Source organism: Mobula hypostoma, chromosome 11 (genome assembly GCF_963921235.1).
Source record: "Mobula hypostoma chromosome 11, sMobHyp1.1, whole genome shotgun sequence".
Lineage (NCBI taxonomy): Eukaryota > Metazoa > Chordata > Chondrichthyes > Myliobatiformes > Myliobatidae > Mobula > Mobula hypostoma.
The window spans coordinates 60,810,521-60,828,662 of NC_086107.1; the positions used below are offsets into that span (position 1 = coordinate 60,810,521).

General features: G+C 39.2%; 1 protein-coding gene across 3 annotated transcripts in view; it reads left to right on the plus strand.

Moving 5' to 3' along the window:
* Positions 1-2: 2 nt before the first annotated feature.
* The window catches only part of ighmbp2 (immunoglobulin mu DNA binding protein 2), a 79,561-nt gene continuing 61,421 nt past the window's right edge, over positions 3-18,142 (plus strand). The window contains exons 1-4 of one of the 3 annotated variants that reach the window (XM_063062169.1): positions 3-37; positions 13,235-13,312; positions 14,615-14,784; positions 15,974-16,169. In XM_063062169.1, coding sequence (XP_062918239.1) covers positions 13,242-13,312; positions 14,615-14,784; positions 15,974-16,169 — 437 coding nt within the window. In that variant the 5' untranslated portion in view covers positions 3-37; positions 13,235-13,241. Of the gene's footprint in view, positions 38-65; positions 483-13,234; positions 13,313-14,614; positions 14,785-15,973; positions 16,170-18,142 lie in introns of those variants that run through there. The other 2 variants (XM_063062170.1, XM_063062168.1) reach the window with 2 other exon arrangements.

Genomic DNA, 18,142 nt, shown 5'->3' on the forward strand with positions numbered 1-18,142 from the left:
GGGGGCAGGTTATTAGACGGACTGCAGCGAGGGACGGGTAAGTGGGTTTCTGGACAGTGGGGTGTTGTGGATTGGTGACAGCTCAGCAGACGATATTCTGGATATTACTGTGTGATGTGTGATAATGTGCAAGGTGTAGGATGTTGGTGTACTCTTTATAATCAATGATATCCTTCACTATCTGCCCTCAGCCAGTGGGTTCACGCCCCACGCTAGGGTCTTGACCACACACAAGTCGGCTGGTACTCTTGTTACAGGACCGACGGTCTACTGCACTGCACTCTCAGAGATGTCACCTTCGGGAAAACATTCATCAGCCCATCTATCTATCTAGCCCGCGGGATCAGCAGTGGAATGGATAGACAACTTCTAGTGCCTGGCTGTCAACATCTTCAAGAATCTACCCTGGGCCCAACACATTGATGCAAACACTAAGAAAGCACGTCAGCGGTTCTACTTCATTGGAAGTTTGAGGAGATTTGGTATGTCACTAAAGACCCTTGTAAATTTCTGTAGATATACATTGGAGAGTATTCTGACTCATTGCATCATAGCCCGTACAAAACTGCAGTGTACGGGATCATAAGAGGTTCTAATAGGTTGTAGACTCAGCCAGCTCAGCCATGGGCAGAACCCTCCCACTATCAAGGGCATTTTCAGAAGGTGCCTTAAAGAAGGTGGTGGATATCATTAAGGGGACTCATGATCTTGGCATGCTCTTTTCTCGTTACGACCGTGAGGGAGGAAGTAAAGAAGCCATCAGATTTCTGAATGGTCCATGATCCACAACCTCATTATTCCTTTTTTTCCTCTATTTATCTAATTTATAATAATCATAAGTTTTTGCACTGTACTGTCCCTGTGAAACAACAAATTTCACGTTATAATCAATCAAAATCTATTCTAAATGGAAATCTCCTTTCTTCCTTGTGAATGTTAAAAGCCCTATGGAAAGGTAACAAAACATACTTCTTTCTTTTCAAATCTGTTTATTATTATATTATTCAAAAATAACACAAATACATCGAAGTAAGCAACACTTACAATGTCTCAAGGAAAAAAACATTATTTTAAAGATTGAAAAATTTTGGTGATAATAAAAAAACCTACTAAGCAGAAGTGGGGGAAAAACCCCATTAGGTGTACAGCCCCGGAGCCATGCATTATACAAAAAGCTTCTGAAGATAAACATCAAACCGCCAGCAAGAAAAAAAATCAAAAATTTACAATTAGATCGTGGAGGAAATCTATCAATTAACTCAAATGATAATAACGAGCAAATGAACCCCATCTTTTCTCAAAATCAAATAAAGGTTCAAAGGTTCAACTTCTAATTTTCTCCAAACTAAGACATAGCATCATTTGAGAGAACCATTGTGACAAAGTGGGAGCTGATGTATCCTTCCACTTCAACAAAATGGCACTCCTAGCTATCAATGTAACAAATGCAATAACATGTTGGTCAGACACAGAGATACCATGGATATTTTGAGGAATTATTCCAAAAAGCACAGTTAATTTGTTAGGTTGTAAATTAATTTTAAGTGCTTTAGAAATTGTAAAAAAAAACTGACTTCCAGAACTGTTCCAGTATAGAACAAGACCAAAACATGTGTGTCAGTATAGCTGTCTCAGTTTTACATCTATCACAATAACGATCAACATTAGGAAATATTTTAGACAGTCTGTCCTTCGTCAAATGGTAACGATGTACAATTTTAAGTTGAATCAGTGAATGACTAGCACAGATCGAAGAAGAGTTAACCAGCTTCAGAATCCACGTCCAATCCTCCATCATAAAAGTCAAATTGAGTTCCTTTTCAAGATTCAAGATTCAAGATTCAAAAAACTTCATTGTCATTCTAACCGTACATCAGCTCTGCAGGGCAGAATGAGACAGCGTTTCTCAGGAGCAGTGCAATCATAACATAACAAACGCAACACTAAATAATAAACATAACAATAAGTAGTAAAACACAACAGCCACATGTCAGTTAAAATCAAGTTCTAAGTGTCCAGTGCAAGTTAAAAGTGTCCAAAGCAGAGTCAGGTAGAGCAGCTATTTTGCGGTCTGACTGCCTGTGGGAGGAAGCTGTTTAGTAGCCTTGTGGTTTTAGTTTTGATGCTCCTGTAACGTTTGCCTGATGGCAGAAGAACAAACAGTTCATGGAGAGGGTGTGAGGGGTCTTTAATGATGTACTGTGTCTTCTGGAGGCATCGACTCTGAAAGAGGTCGTGGACAGAAGGTAGGGAGACCCCAATAATCTTCTCTGCTCCCCTAACCACCCTCTGCAAGGCTTTTTTGTCGACAGCACTGCAGCTGGATTACGAGGTTGTGATGAAAAAGGTCAGCACACTCTCAACTACGCCTCTGTAGAATGTAGTTACGATGTTAGTGGGGAGTGATGCTTGTTTAAGCTTCCTCAGAAAGTACAATCTCTGCTGGGCCCGTTTCACAATCCCAGTGGTGTTCCTGGACCAGGTGAGATTGTCTGAGATCTGCACCCCAAGGAACTTGATGTTTTCCACTCTCTCCACTGTGGAGCCGCTGTTGCTGAGGGGTGTGTGCTCAGGCTGAGACCGTCTGAAATCGACGATCATCTCCTTGGTTTTGGTGACATTAAGCATCAAGTTGTTATCCCTGCACCAGCTGTCTAGGTGTTTGACCTCCTCCTTGTACATTGTTTCATCAATTTTGCTGATGAGCCCCACCACTGTGGTATCATCTGCAAATTTAATGATCAGGTTCTCCTTGAATCTGGCTGCACAGTCATGTGTTAGCAGTGTAAACAGCAATGGGCTAAGCACACAGCCTTGTGGGGATCCAGTGCTCAGTGTGATGGAGTCAGAGATGTTCCTGCCAACACGGACTGACTGTGGTCTCTCTGTCAAGAAATCCAGAATCCCAATCGTGTTTAATCTTAAATAAAGGACGCTTATCCCATTGTAATGATAAATACTCATAATAATATCTAATAGGTCAGCCTCCAAAATGTAAGGAAAATTACTTAAATGTTTTTGTAAGAAATGTCTAACTTCAAGGTATTGTAAAAAGTGTGAGTATGAAACAGAATATTTATCAACTAATTGTTCAAAAGACATCAATCTATCTTCTTTAAATAAATCCAAAAAAGAATTAATACCTTTATTTTTCCACAGTAAAAAAAAATTGGATCACTCAAAAAGGCTTAAGAAAGTAATTTTGATAAACTAAACTACAAAGTTTAAATTTTTTAAGATTAAAAAAATGGTGGAACTGGAGCCAAATTTGTAAAGAATGCTTAATCACAGGGTATAGCTTTAAATTAGCAACTTTAGCTAATTGTATAGGTAAAGCAACTCCCAATAATGAGGTTAAATAAATCTGTTTCACAGCTTTCAATTCCAGGTCTACCTAAATTGGCCGATCGTTCTTATCAACCCAATATAACCAAAAGGACATGTATCGCACATTAACAGCCCAGTAATACATTCTTAAATTAGGCAAAGCGAGATCTCCATCCTTATTCAACTTTTGTAAGTGACATTTACGAGTTCTTGTTCTTTTATTATTCCAAATAAAAGATAAAATAATAGAACCAATCCGATCAAAAAACTTCCTCGTCAAAAAAACAGGGATATTCTGAAATAAATATAAAAATTTTGGTAAAATCATCATTTTAACTATATGGATACGACCGATAAGTGAAAATGTAAGTGGACTCCATCTACTAAATACATACTTCATAGAGTCTACCAAGGGAACGAAATTGGCTTTATAAGGATCCTTATTTTTTTTTAGTGATTATAACACCTAAATATCTATAAGAATCTGTGACCTTGAAATGAGTATTATCATATATAGAGACAGATTCATTTAAAGGAAACAATTCACTTTTACTAAAATTCATTTTATATCCTGAAAAATCTCCAAATTCATTGAATGATTTTAGCAAGGCAGGAATAGATTCTTCGGGATTAGATATATAAACCAATAAATTGTCAGCGTAAAGAGAAATTTTATGAATGGTCTCATTCACAAAAATCCCATGAATATTTTTAGCTTCACGAAGAGCAATAGCAAGGGATTCTAATATTAAATTAAATAACAAAGGACTTAATGGACAACCTTGTCTTGTCCCCCGTGAAAGCTGAAAAAAAGGAGACCTACAGCTGTTAGTGACAACAGTTGCAATAGGAGCTTTATATATCATTCTAATCCAATTATTAAAATTAACACCAAAGTCAAATTTCTCTAAAACATTAAATAAATATTTCCATTCAACTTTAAAATTGTGAATATGACACTATTGCTATATCTGATCATGCGCCTGTGAGTTTGTCTTTTGAATTTGATGATGTCATTCATGCCCGCCCACCATGGCGCATGTCTCAGTCATTATTGCAAAACTCTGACTTTGTCAGTTTTATTAAAACCCAGATAAAAGAAATTTTTCTTTTTAATGATATAGGGGTACATCCAAATTAATTATATTGGATACATTTAAAGCATTTTTACGTGATCAGATCATTTCTTATTCAGCTAAGTTTAAAAAACAGACTAAAGCAGAATTAGATAAGATTTCAGAACAAATTAAAGATTTAATATTAAAGACATAATATTTATGCAATTTCCTCTAATATTGATTTATTCAAACAAAGGGTGGAACTTCAATCACAATATAACCTATTACTAACTCATCCCCTTGAAGGCTATTTGCTTAAGTTAAAAGAGCCAATTTTATATGTTTGGAGATAAAAATAACAAACTGCTCGCATCTCAATTAAAAATGGCTACAGCCGAAAGGCAAATTTTGAAAATTCGTAGGAAAGATTCCCTGGCTTGGGAATATGAAGAAATTAATAAGATTTTTCAAGATTTTTCAAACTGAACTTTATAAATCTCAAGTGTCCAGTAGATTCTTCTGAAATGAATGCTTTCTTACGAAAGATTGCTTTTCCTGAAATTTCTGTTGAGGATCAAAAAACTCTTGATGCTCAAATTACTGAAGTCGAAATTCATAAAGCTATTTTTTCAATGCAATCTGGTAAGTCCCCTGGACTTGATGGCTATCCTGTAGGATTTTATAAAAAATTTGGAAAATTGCTTTCTCCGTATATGTTGGAAATGTTTAAGGATTCTTTTGTGAAAGGTGATTTACCCTCTACTTTCTATGAGGCTTCTATTTCTTTAATTCTTAAAAAGGATGAAGATCCTGCTGACTGTGCCTCATATAGACCTATTTCATTATTGAATGTTAATGCTAAGATTCTGTCAAAGGTAATGGCCAATTGGTTGGAGAATATTTTGGGTAAAATTATTTTTAAATATCAATCAGGCTTTATAAAGGGTTGTTATTCTTTTTCAAATGTTCGGAGACTATTTAACATTTGTCCTCTTTTAAAACTCCACAATGCATCGCCTCTTTGGATGCTGTAACAAAACATACTGATGAAGGTAGAGTAGTGGATGTAGTGTATATGGATTCCAGTAAGGCATTTGATAGGGTGCCCCATGCGAGACTAATTCAGAAAGTAATGAGACATGGGATCCAAGGAGACCTTGCTTTGAGGATCCAGAATTGGCTTTCCCATGGAAAGCAAAGGGTGGTTGTAGATGGTTCGTATTCTTCATAGAGGACAGTGACCAGTGGTGTTCCACAGGGATCTGTTCTGGGAGCCCTCCTCTTTGTGATTTTCAGAAATGACCTGGATGAGGAAGTAGAAGGGTAAGTTTGCTGATGATACAAAGGTTGTGGATAGTGTGGAGGGATGTTAGAGGTTACAGAGCGACATCGATAGGATGCAGAACTGGGCTGAGAAGTGGCAGAATGACTTCAACCCAGATGAGTGTGAAGTGGTTCATTTTGGTAGGTCCAATTTGAAGACAGAATATGATATTAACGGTAAGACTCTTGGCAGTGTAGGGGATCAGAGAGATCTTGGGATCTGTGTCCAGAGGACACTCAAGGCCGCTGCGCAGGTTGACTGTGTTGTTAAGGCATATGGTGTGTTGGCCTTCATCAACCATGGGATTGAGTTCGAGTTGTGAGGTAATGTTACAGCTATATAAGACCTTAGTTAGATCCCACTTGGAGTACTGTGTTCAGTTCTGGTCACCTCATTACAGGAAGGATGTGGATACTATAGAGAGAGTGCAGAGGAGATTTACAAGGATGTTAGCTGGATTGGAGAGCTTCCTTATGAGAATAGATTGATTGAACTTGGCCTTTTCTCTTTGAGGAGATGGGGGATGAGAGATGACCTAATAGAGGTGTATAAGATGATGAGAGGCATTGATGGTGTGGATAGAAACATAGAAACATAGAAAATAGGTGCAGGAGTAGGCCATTTGGCCCTTCGAGCCTGCACCGCCATTCAGTATAATCATGGCTGATCATCCAACTCAGAACCCTGTACCTGCCTTCTCTCCATACCCCCTGATCCCTTTAGCCACAAGGGCCATATCTAACTCCCTCTTAAATATAACCAATGAACTGGCCTCAACTGTTTCCTGTGGCCGAGAATTCCACAGATTCACCACTCTCTGTGTGAAAAAGTTTTTCCTCATCTCGGTCCTAAAAGGCTTCCCCTTTATTCTCAAACTGTGATCCCTCGTTCTGGACTTCCCCAACATCGGGAACAATCTTCCTACATCTAGCCTGTCCAATCCCTTTAGAATTTTATACGTTTCAATAAGATCCCCCCTCAATCTTCTAAATTCCAGCGAGTATAAGCCTAGTCGATTCAGCCTTTCATCATATGAAAGTCCTGCCAACCCAGGAATCAATCTGGTGAATCTTCTTTGTACTCCCTCTATGGCAAGAATGTCTTTCCTCAGATTAGGGGACCAAAACTGCACACAATACTCCAGGTGTGGCCTCACCAAGGCTTTGTACAACTGCAGTAGTACCTCCCTGCTCCTGTACTCGAATCCTCTTGCTATGAATGCCAGCATACCATTCGCCTTTTTCACCGCCTGCTGTACCTGCATGCCCACTTTCAATGACCGGTGTATAATGACACCCAGCTCTCGTTGCACCTCCCCTTTTCCTAATCGGCCACCATTCAGATAATAATCTGTTTTCCTGTTTTTGCCACCAAAGTGGATAACCTCACATTTATCCACATTAAATTGCATCTGCCATGAATTTGCCCACTCACCTGACCTATCCAAGTCACCCTGCATCCTGTTAGCATCCTCCTCACAGCTAACACTGCCGCCCAGCTTTGTGTCATCCGCAAACTTGGAGATGCTGCGTTTAATTCCCTCGTCTAAGTCATTAGTATATATTGTAAACAACTGGGGTCCCAGCACTGAGCCTTGCGGTACCCCACTAGTCACTGCCTGTCATTCTGAAAAGGTCCCATTTATTCCCACTCTTTGCTTCCTGTTGCCAACCAGTTCTCTATCCACATAAATACCATACCCCCATTACCGTGTGCTTTAAGTTTCCACACTAATCTCCTGTGTGGGATCTTGTCAAAAGCCTTTTGAAAATCCAAATATACCACATCCCCTGGTTCTCCCCTATCCACTCTACTAGTTACATTCTCAAAAAATTCTTTGAGATTCGTCAGACATGATTTTCCTTTCACAAATTCATGCTGACTTTGTCCGATGATTTCACCGCTTTCCAAATGTGCTGTTATCGCATCTTTGATAACGGACTTTAGCATTTTCCCCACCACAGATGCCAGGCTAACCGGTCTATAATTCCCTGATTTCTCTCTCCCTCTGTTTTGAAAAAGCGGGGTTACATTAGCCACCCTCCAATCCTCAGGAACTAATCTAGAATCTCAAGAGTTTTGAAAAATTATCACTAATGCATCCAGTATTTCTTAGCCAGAGGCTTATTCCCAGTGCTGAAATGGCTAACATGAGGGGGCATAGTTTTAAGATGCTTGATAATAGATACAAAGGAGATGTCAGTGGTAAGTTTTTCACACAGAGAGTGATGGGTGCATGGAATGCACTGTCAGCGAAGGTGGTAGAGGCAGATACAATAGGGTCTTTTAAGAGACTCTTAGATAAGTACATGGAGCTTAGAAAAATAGAGGACTGTGCGGTAGGGAAATTCTAGGTATTTTCTGGAGTAGGTTACATGGTCAGCACCACATTGTGGGCCGAAGGGCCTGTAATGTACTGTAGATTTCTATGCTTCAATGAGATATTTTGAGAACAGCAAAGCTATCCCTGGTGACCTATCTGATAATTATCACTGAATAGAGGAGGAAAAGAAACAATGTACTTCTGACTGAGTCAACAGCATTTGGGTGGGGAGGGAGCAGTGTTTGTTGGGGATAAGTAACCTGGCATTGCCTTATTATGGGATCTTTCTTACAATTTTAACTGCATCACTGTGTGCATTTTAGAAAAAACTTACTTCATTGGCTGCAAGTTCCTTTCAGGTGTAAAAGATGCTGAACAACCACAAGTCTTTTTCTGACTTGGTAGATGTATGGTTGTATCTTTGAGATTTTATTAAATTTTTTTTACATGGGTTTGTGATTGCCCTCATAAACCTTGAAATAATGAGCAGGCTATGGTGTATTTGTGGTAGAATAAGGCGGAGTGAATGAACATTTGAAGCCTTTCATAAGTAAATGATTTGACCATAAGACATAGGAGCAGAATTAGGCCATTCAGTCCATTGAGTCTGCTCCATTATTCTATCATAACTGATCTATTACCCCTGCCTTCTTCCCAAAACATTTGATACCCTGGCAATCAAGAACCTATCAAGCCTTAAATATGCCCAATGACTTGGCCTCTGCAATCATCTGGTAATGACTTATAAAGATTCACTTCCCTCCAGCCAGAGAAACAAAACTCCTCCTCATCTTTGTTCTAAAGGGATGTCCTTCTATTCTGAGGCTGTGCCCTCAGGTCCTAGACTCTCCCACTATTGACAACAACCTGTCCATGTCTCTTCTATATTTGGTAGGCTTCGTTCTTCTAAACTCCAGTGAGTACAGGCGCAGAGCCGTCAAGTGCTCCTCATATGTTAACCCTTAAATTTCTGTGATCATTCTTGTATGCCCCTTCTACACCATCTCCATTGCTAGCATATACTTTCTTAGATAAGGGGCCCAAAGCTGCTCGCAGTTCTCCAAATACAGTTTTATAAAGTTTTAGCGTTACATCCTCACTTTTATATTCTCGTCCACTTGAAATAAATGCTAACATTGTATTTTCCTTCCTTACTACTTACTCAACCTGCAAGTTAACATTTAGGGAATCCTGCAGTAGACTCCCAAGTCCCATTAGTACTTTTGATATCTGAGTTTGCTCCTTGTTTAGAAAGTAGTCTACCCTTACTCCTCTTACTGAAGTGCATGATGATGTACTTCCCTAAAATGTATTCCATCTGTCATTACTTTGCCCATTCTCCTAATCTGTACATGTCCTTCTGCAGACTTCCTGCTTCTTTAACACTACCTGCTCCTCCCCCTGTCTTTGTATTGTACGTGAACTTGGCCCCAAAGCTATAAATTCTGTCACCTATACTTATGACTGTGAAGCAAAGTGCAGCTTCAATGCCGGTCCTCATTGGGGGATCAGTGCTGGACAGGGTCAGCAACTTTCAGTTCCTCGGTATTATCATTTCAGTGGATCTGCCCTGGGATCAGCACATAAGTGCCATTACAAAGAAGGCACAGCAGCACCTCCACTTTCTTAGAAGTTTGCGCAGTTTTGGCATATCCTGTAAAATCTTGACAGACTTCTATAGGTGCACAGTGGAGAGTATCCTTATTGGTTGCATCACAGCCTGTTAAGAAAACACCAATCGCCAAGAATGAAAATACCTACAGAAGTGGTGGGTATTGCCCAGTCCATTACAGCAGGGATCCCCAACCTTTTTTGCACCGCGGACCGGTTTAATATTGACAATATTCTTGCGGACCGGCCGACCGGGGTGGAGGGGGGGTGGTGTTCAAGTTCAACAGTGCGTGACAGGGAATGAGGAAAGCTGCAGCTGACTCAAATTGTTTCATATCGCTAAATCATACCGTTTCCTCGCGGCACAGTAGCACATGCTTTGTGGCCCGGTGGTTGGGGACCACTGCATTAGAGGAGAAGCCCTTCACACCATGAAGCACAGCCAGAAGAAAGCAGCATCCACAATCAACAGCCCCTACCACCCAGGCTATGCCCTCTTCTCGCAGCTGTCATTGGGAAGGAGGTACAGGTGTCTTGTATCGCCAGGTATGCCTTCTTCTCGCTGCTGTCATTGGGAAGGAGGTACAGGTGTCTTGTACCACCAGGTATGCCCTCTTCTCGCTGCTGTCATTGGGAAGGAGGTACAGGCGTCTTCACCAGGTTCAGGAACAGTTATTACTTTTCAACCATCAAGTTTCTGAACCACCATAGATAACTTCAGTCAACACTGCAGTGATTCCACAACCTATAGACTCACTTTCAAGGTCTCCACACCTCATGTTCTCTGTGTTATTCATTTACTTCCTTATTTATTGATATTATTATTATTATTATTGTTTGTTTTATTCACAGTTTGTCTTCTTTTGCACATTGATTGTCAGTCTTTGTATGTAGTTTTTCATTGAGTCCGTTGTATTCCTTTGCTCTACTGTGAATGCCTGCAAGAAAATGAATCTCAAGGTAGTATATGTAATTCGATAATAAATTTACTTTGAACTTTGAATGAAGATATACAGTGAAAAACAGTGGATCCAAAAACAACCCTTGCAGGACATCACAGGCCACTGGCTGCCAACTAGAAAAAGCCCCTTTTAGTCCCAATCTTTGCCTTCTGGCAAGTCAACCAATCTTCTGTCCATGCTTGTATGTGACACCAACACAGCACATTAACTGACTGTACAATATTTATGTTGGTCTGTTTTTTATTGAATACCTTCAAGATGAAGTTGGACAGATACTTAAACCTCGGGAAGTCTATGGGAATGCAGAGAGAGCATGAAAGTGGAGTTGAGACCAGAATTAGGTCCTCATTGATCTTGCTGATCGACAAAACAAGTTCAAGCAGCTAGTTGCCCTAACTTGATTCTGTTTCTTATGTTCTGAGTTGTTTAATTTCATCTGTCAAGTGACCTTTAACTTTGCCTGTTGCCCAGTATATGTTATTGTATTGCCTGTATGCTATTGTTCCACATTGAGCAATATGTAGAACACTGAAATATTTACTGCTCCTGATTAACCAAAGGGATGGAAAAATTGGCAGTTAGATGGTGGTGCAAATGGGTACTTTGGTGTTAAAGAGATGGGGGAAGTTGGGAGTGCACTTCTAGAAATGAATCTCAAGGTAGTATATGTAATAAGGTAGTAATATGAAATATTGGCAGAGTAACCAGACCTTAAACTAGCTTTGGTAATTTTGCACTACCTTTGAGATTAAGCCTCATTTATATACTGCTGTTAAACTGCTCCTATTTGATGCCCTAATGCAGCTTACCTGAAGGACTCTTGAGTTGGTCAATGTTCTTTAAGTATTGGAGATTAAGCCACTAAATAGCCAGAAATGGAACATGTGGCACACTTGAAATCAGGATTTGTATATTTACGTTGCCTCCCACTACGTTTCACAGAGATATTATTGTTTGAAATTCTGTTTAGAAATGTGTCCATTCCTGTCAAGAGCAGCAATTAATGTCCATTTATTATTTCCCTTGAGACAGTAATGGTCTTGAGTGCTGCAGACAATGTCCAACAGTGCTGACTGATCATGGGCTTTTCAAGTCGCATTGCAGGCACGAATATGTCATACTTGAAAATGATTCAGCAGATTTTCTTCCTTAAAGCACTTTCTTAATCAAATGGAGACAGTCTGAAAATCGATCAGCTTTCTGTTGGCTATCTCCACTGATAGCAACTTTTATACACCAGACATACCATTAAATAAACTGTAATTCTGCAGATGCTGTGAAGGGATTTGAACTGGTTTTCTCATGGTTCACAGATCTGGAATACAACCTTGGTAACTTAGCCACTGTGAGGCCATTTCTGCAATTCCTTTGAGGAGAGATCATAATGGCACTGGCTTATACCTTTGTAATAACTTTGTAGCTTACTGTTATTCTGGGAGTTGAGAGAGAGAGATATGTACCTTTTGCAACACTCTTCACTAATGTAGTCTTCTGTTATTTAATCCATTTTTGTATTTTATCAAGAATCCCTTAAAAAACAATATCCTCCGGGGTGGGGAAACCTCTGAAGTTCTGTTGCTGTATGCATTTGGTGATTTCCACTTGTTACCTGCACAGTACCTCATGGGATTGGTATGCAGAACATCTATAGATGATGTTTCCAAACCAGGCCGTGATGCAACTAGTCAGTGCACTCTCCACCCCACATCGTTGACAAACTTCTATAGATGTATCATGGAGGGTATATTGACTGGCTGCATCACAGCCTAGAATGGAAACACCAATGCCTTTGAATGGAAAACCCACAAAAGGTAGTGGATTCGGCCCAGTACATCATGGGTAAAGCCCTGCCAACCATTGAACACATCTACATGAAGCTCTTTCGTAGGAAAGCGGCAACCATCGTCACAGATTCCCATCATCCAGGCCATGTTCTTTTCTCATTGCTGCCGTCAGATCAGGTAAAAGGTATAAGAACCTCAGGACTTGCACCACCAGGTTCAATAACAGTTACTATCTGACAACCATCAACTACACTCAATTGCCCATCCATTGAGATGTTCCCATAACTAATGATCTCACTTTAACAACTCTTTATCTTATTATCTAGTGTTCTTGTTATTTATTTATATTTACATTTGCATGGTTTGTTGTCTTTTGCACTAAGATGATCTTTCATTTATCCTTGTAATAGTTACTCTTTTTTAGACTTGCTGAGTATGTCTGCAGGAAAATGAATTTCAGGGTGAATATAGTGACATTCATGTACTTTGATAATAAAATTTACTTTGAACTTTATAGATGACTTGTTATTCACACTTACCAAGGGTGTTTTATTCACTTTTGGATTGAATAGAACAAATTTTACTACCCCCTTAAACACACAGCTTTAATCTATGCATCTTGGCTTTCTGTGTGCTCCTTGCCCTGTCATATCGTATCTCTTATATATGCATCCCCGATTTGGTTATCATTGATAAAATACTTTAAGACATTGTACTTTTGCATTAAGGATTCTCTATAAGTGCAAACCCTTGCATTAATGGCTCCTTGCTTTCCAACACAGATGTGGAGCCCTATTTATAATACATATTTTGCTTTTATTATTTTTTCTTTGCTTCATTTATAGATGCGGCATGGAGCTCTTTGTGTTTAAAAATTTAGAGTTACTACAAGAAGAAAGAGCAGCTGAAATTGAAGAAACCAGGTATGCTTTCTCAGAGCTCCCCTTTCATCTCTTTAAGCTTCATGAACTTGTGATACTCAAACACTCTACTTCAATCATTAATAATGTTCGATAAATAAATAACTTATGACTAACAGATTAGTTTCTCTAATACTTCTCAATTGATTGCTTCAGGAACCAAAAAAAGGGACTCCACATTAAGGATTTCTGATTCAAGTCAACTTGCAATGTTTAATATTCATGAGTTTATTTATCAAAGACTAGGTATTGCTTCCGGCTCCTATATCTGTAATTTATATAGGATTACTAAATGCTGGCAAGTACTATTGCACAACTTGATGGATGTAATAAATATTGATGGTCTGTCCTGGGAAAGCTCATGGTTTTAAGCACCCTAGCAGGAGACTTCTGACAGCAAATGTATGTTGAATGGAGCTCATTAGTTATGAACTGTTGGCTGTGGCCTTTTTAAGTTTTGCCATTTTGGAGGAATGTCAACAAGGAATAGGTGAAATCCTGCAAGTTCTAGCAATCTTAAATATGTATCTATATCTATCTATCTATCTATATATATATGCGTGCGTGTGTGTGTGTGTGTGTGTGTGTGTGTGTGTAAAGAGACAAAGCGCACAATATATTAAGTGCTTGCACCAACAAAAGGTCATGCATGTACATTAGGAATTTGGGTCCTTATTTTGATTGGAGGAAAATTGATTGCAACCTTCAAAAGGCTGAAAACCAGTTTAGAATTGAGCCCATTCTCTGCTGCAGATCATTCTGTGCAAGGTTCTGTGATCTTTGGTAGAACTTATAATGTTGCAACTTCAATTTATTCAAACATTCACTGTCCTCATCTGAGCATCTGTCAGTCCCACTTACCTAGCACTCTTTACTTGTTGATCTAAATTAATGCCTGGTTTACTACCACCTCTGATACTAAATTGACTATTTTGTTTTTAAATACCTCTGTACCTTCACCATGTCCGATCTCTGTAACTTTATTCAGCTCTGCAAATTCTTGAAATATCTGTTCGAACAGTCCTGCTTTCTTGTGCATCTATGATTTTTGAGTTGGGCCACTATCGTCAGCCATTCCTTCAGCAGTCTAGGCCATAGCTTTGGAATTTCTTCCCTTAATTCTTACCATCTGTCAGTCTCTTCTTCCTTCCCAAAACTTGCTTTTTACCAATTTTAACTGTGTGCCTCAGTGTCATACTTTATCTCAGGTGTAGCATTTTAAGATTTTTTTTCAAAGTTAGGAGGGCTGTGTAAATGCAAATTTTTGCTAATTATGTCATAGTGTTATTTTTATTTTTTTTTCAGGGAATGGCAGGAAAATATCTCTGTGAAAAAACTTCAACAGCGAGGAGTATGTCTGCTGAAGCTTCAGGTGGCAAGCCAGAGAACTGGACTGTATGGACGTTTTATTGTCAGCTTTGAACCTAGAAAGTATGAAGCCAGTGCATCGTTGCCCAGCAATAACTTTGGTCCTGGTGTGTTTCATTTCTTTAATGTTGTTATCTGAGTTGCATCAAAAGTGTACTGCAAAAACTAATTGTTATTCCATTCAGCTTTTCGTAATAAAGTCCTCAAGAGTTTGAAACAATAATTGTACAGCACAAAACAGACTCTTTGGTCCACCATGTCCATGTAGACAATCAAGTACTCCAGCAATGGGCCAACCAATGCTTTATAAAGTTGTACCATAGCCTTCCTACTCTAATATTCTAGGTCCCTGCTAATAAAGGTAAGTATCTATTTTGGCTTCTTCACCAACGTGTCTACTATGCTTCCATCTCAAAGATCCTTGGACTTGTATAGCGAGGTCCTCTGTTCCTTTATATTCACTAATGCTGTGCCATTCATTGTATATAACCTGCCCTTATTAGTTGTTCCAAGGTGCATAATTTTATACTTACTAGGATTACATTTCATTTGCAAGTTGCTCTTCCCATCATATTGACTGATCAATATCATTTTGCAGCCTTCAGTTATTCTCCTCAGTTTAACATCATCCATTTTCATAAATTCTGCACGCTTAACAATTGTACTTCCTATGTTCATACTCAAATTTTTAATGTATGCAATAACCAGTAAGGACCCCAGCACTGATCCCTGTAGTACACAACTGGACACAAACTTCCAATAACTTAAGGATACAAAATTTCTAGGTAATTTTTAAAATTAATTTTTGAGTTGTACAGTTAGCATTTATTCCCAACTATATTAATTTATGATCTTTGTAAGAAGGTTTTCTTTGCTTTTATTGGAATAAACTGGAATATTCAAAGTTGGTGACAAGCAGTTCCCACATCATTTTTTTTGTTGGTCCATATCTCCAATTAGGTTTCTGTTGTGTTTCTTGCCACACTGAGATCAGGTGATCAGTGGTATAGAAATTGATCCGGTTTCCCTTAAAGTCTGCATCCTGACAAAGGATTAGAAAATGCAAGAAGCTCCAATGTCCAGGATGTGCATTCTTTCTGGATCAGTCATTTGCTTCTTTTGCAAACAAAAATTAGAAATGATCTAGTTTTTTTTTTGCTTTTTGCATAGTGTATTTCTAATTGTAGCATAGAATACAACTTTGTGCCAGGTGGTATAATGCATCATTTAGCTGAAACCTGAACATTACTCGAGTGAAATGAGCATATCATGAAGTTTTATTTTGCCTTTGTTCAGGGGATATTGTAGGTTTATATGACAACCAAGGCTCCACTTCTTTGGACCAACTTGCATCTGGTGTTGTAACGCGCATCACACAAAAGTCAGTCACTGTGGCTTTTGACGAATCCAGTGATCAGCTAAACTTCGACAATGACTCTTCCTATAAGCTTTTAAAATTGGCTAATGATGTCACCTATAAAAGGCTGAAAAAGTAAGCATTATATATTTTATCTTAAAATCTTATGCTTTAATTAGAACCTGATTTGATTTTTGTAAGTGTAGGATTGTTGTTAGATGCATCTGGAGTATATGTCAGCTAGATGCTACTGCATTTGAACTGCCTGTTGCTATTACTTCTGTCTTAATAGATTTAAGAGTTCTGCGTCGTGAACTATTCTACTCAAGTGTGTTTGATCTACCACTCGATAATATCATAAGACATACGGGTAGAATTAGGCCATTTGGCCCATTGAGTCTGCTCCGCCATTCCATCATGGCTGATTAATTATTTCTCTCATTCCACTCTCCTGCCTTCTGCTTGTAACCTTTCACACCCTGATTAATCAAGAACCTATCAACCTCTGCCTAAAATATACCCAGTGACCTGCGTTGCACAGCAATCTGTGGTAAATGAAATCCATAGATTCACCACCCTCTGGTTAAAGAAATTCCTTCTCATCTCTGTCTAAATAGATGCCCCTCAATTCTGACTCTGCACTCTGCTCCTAGACTCTTCCACAATAGGAAACATCCTTCACATCCACTTTATCCAGACATTTCAATATGCGATAAGTTGCAATAAAATCCCCCTTCTTCTAAACTTAAGTGAGTACAGGCCCAGAGTTATCAAATGCTCCTCATATTTTAACCTTTTTGTTCCTAGGATCATTCTCCTGAGCCTCATCTGGACTCTCTCCAATGCCAGCACATCTTTTAGATAAGGGGCCCAAAATTAATCACAGTACTCCAAGTCATGTCTGACCAATGTGTTATAAGGCCTCAACATTATAGAACTATGTAAAAGTCTTAGGCACATGTAAAAAAAATCTAAAGCGAAGATGCTTTCAAAAATAATGAAATGAAAATTTTCTAAATGTCAAAAAACATACTATATAGAGCAGTAAACAGTTAAAAAAACTAAATCAGATTAATATTTAGTGTGACCACCCTTTGCCTCTTAGGTGCAGTCATGCAGTTTTATAAGAAAGTTGTCTGGTATGTTGTGCCAAGCATCTTGGAGAACTAGCTACAGTTCTGCAAACTTTGGCTGTCTCACTTGCCTTCTGTCTGTCCAGGTAATCCCAGACAGCCTCGATGGTGTTGATATCAGGACTTTGTGGAGGCCATTCCATCTGTTGCAGAACTCTTTGTTCTTCTTTTCACTGAAAGTAGTTCTTTATGACCTTGGTCGTGTGTTGGGGCTACTGTCCTGTTGCAGAATGAAGTTGGGCCTGATCAGACACCTCCCTGATGGTATTGCGTGATCGATGAAAATCTGCTTGTACTTCTCAGCATTGGGAAGTCCATTAATTCTATGGAGATCACCTCCTCCATTTGCAGAAATGTAGCTCAAGTTTGCAGGGAACCTCTGCTTTGCTTCACTGTCATCCATGTAGTACTCTCCAGCTCCACTATGGACAAACTGTCTCCTGTTGGACAGACTGTCTCCTGTTTGAGCCAAAAATCAGTCCAGAGCACTTGCTGCCATAGGTCAGTCCTTGAGTTTGTGCATAGATGAGTCTCTTGGCTTTGTTTCCACTTTGACAGAGTGGCTTTTTGGCAGGAACTCTTGCATGAAGACCACTTCTGACAAGACTTTGACTGTAGAGGGGTGTACTTGGGTTCCACTGGTTTCCGTGAGTTCAGAGCTGATAGCTGTGGTGGAATTCTTCCAGTTTAGAAGGGACATTAGTTTTGTGGATCTTTTGCCTGCTGCACTCAGTTTCTGTGGCTGAACACTGTGTTTCCGGTCCTCAACCTTTCCCGTTTCTTTGTGCTTCTTCAGAAGAACTTGGACCACGCATCTTGTGTGAGTATTGTGTGCAGTTTTGATCACCTAACTTCTGGAAAGATATAAACAAGGTTGAAAGAGTACAAAGAAAATTTACAAGGATGTTGCTGGGTCTGGAAGAAATGAGTTATAAAGAAAGATTGAATAGGTTAAGACTGTATTCTTTAAAACGT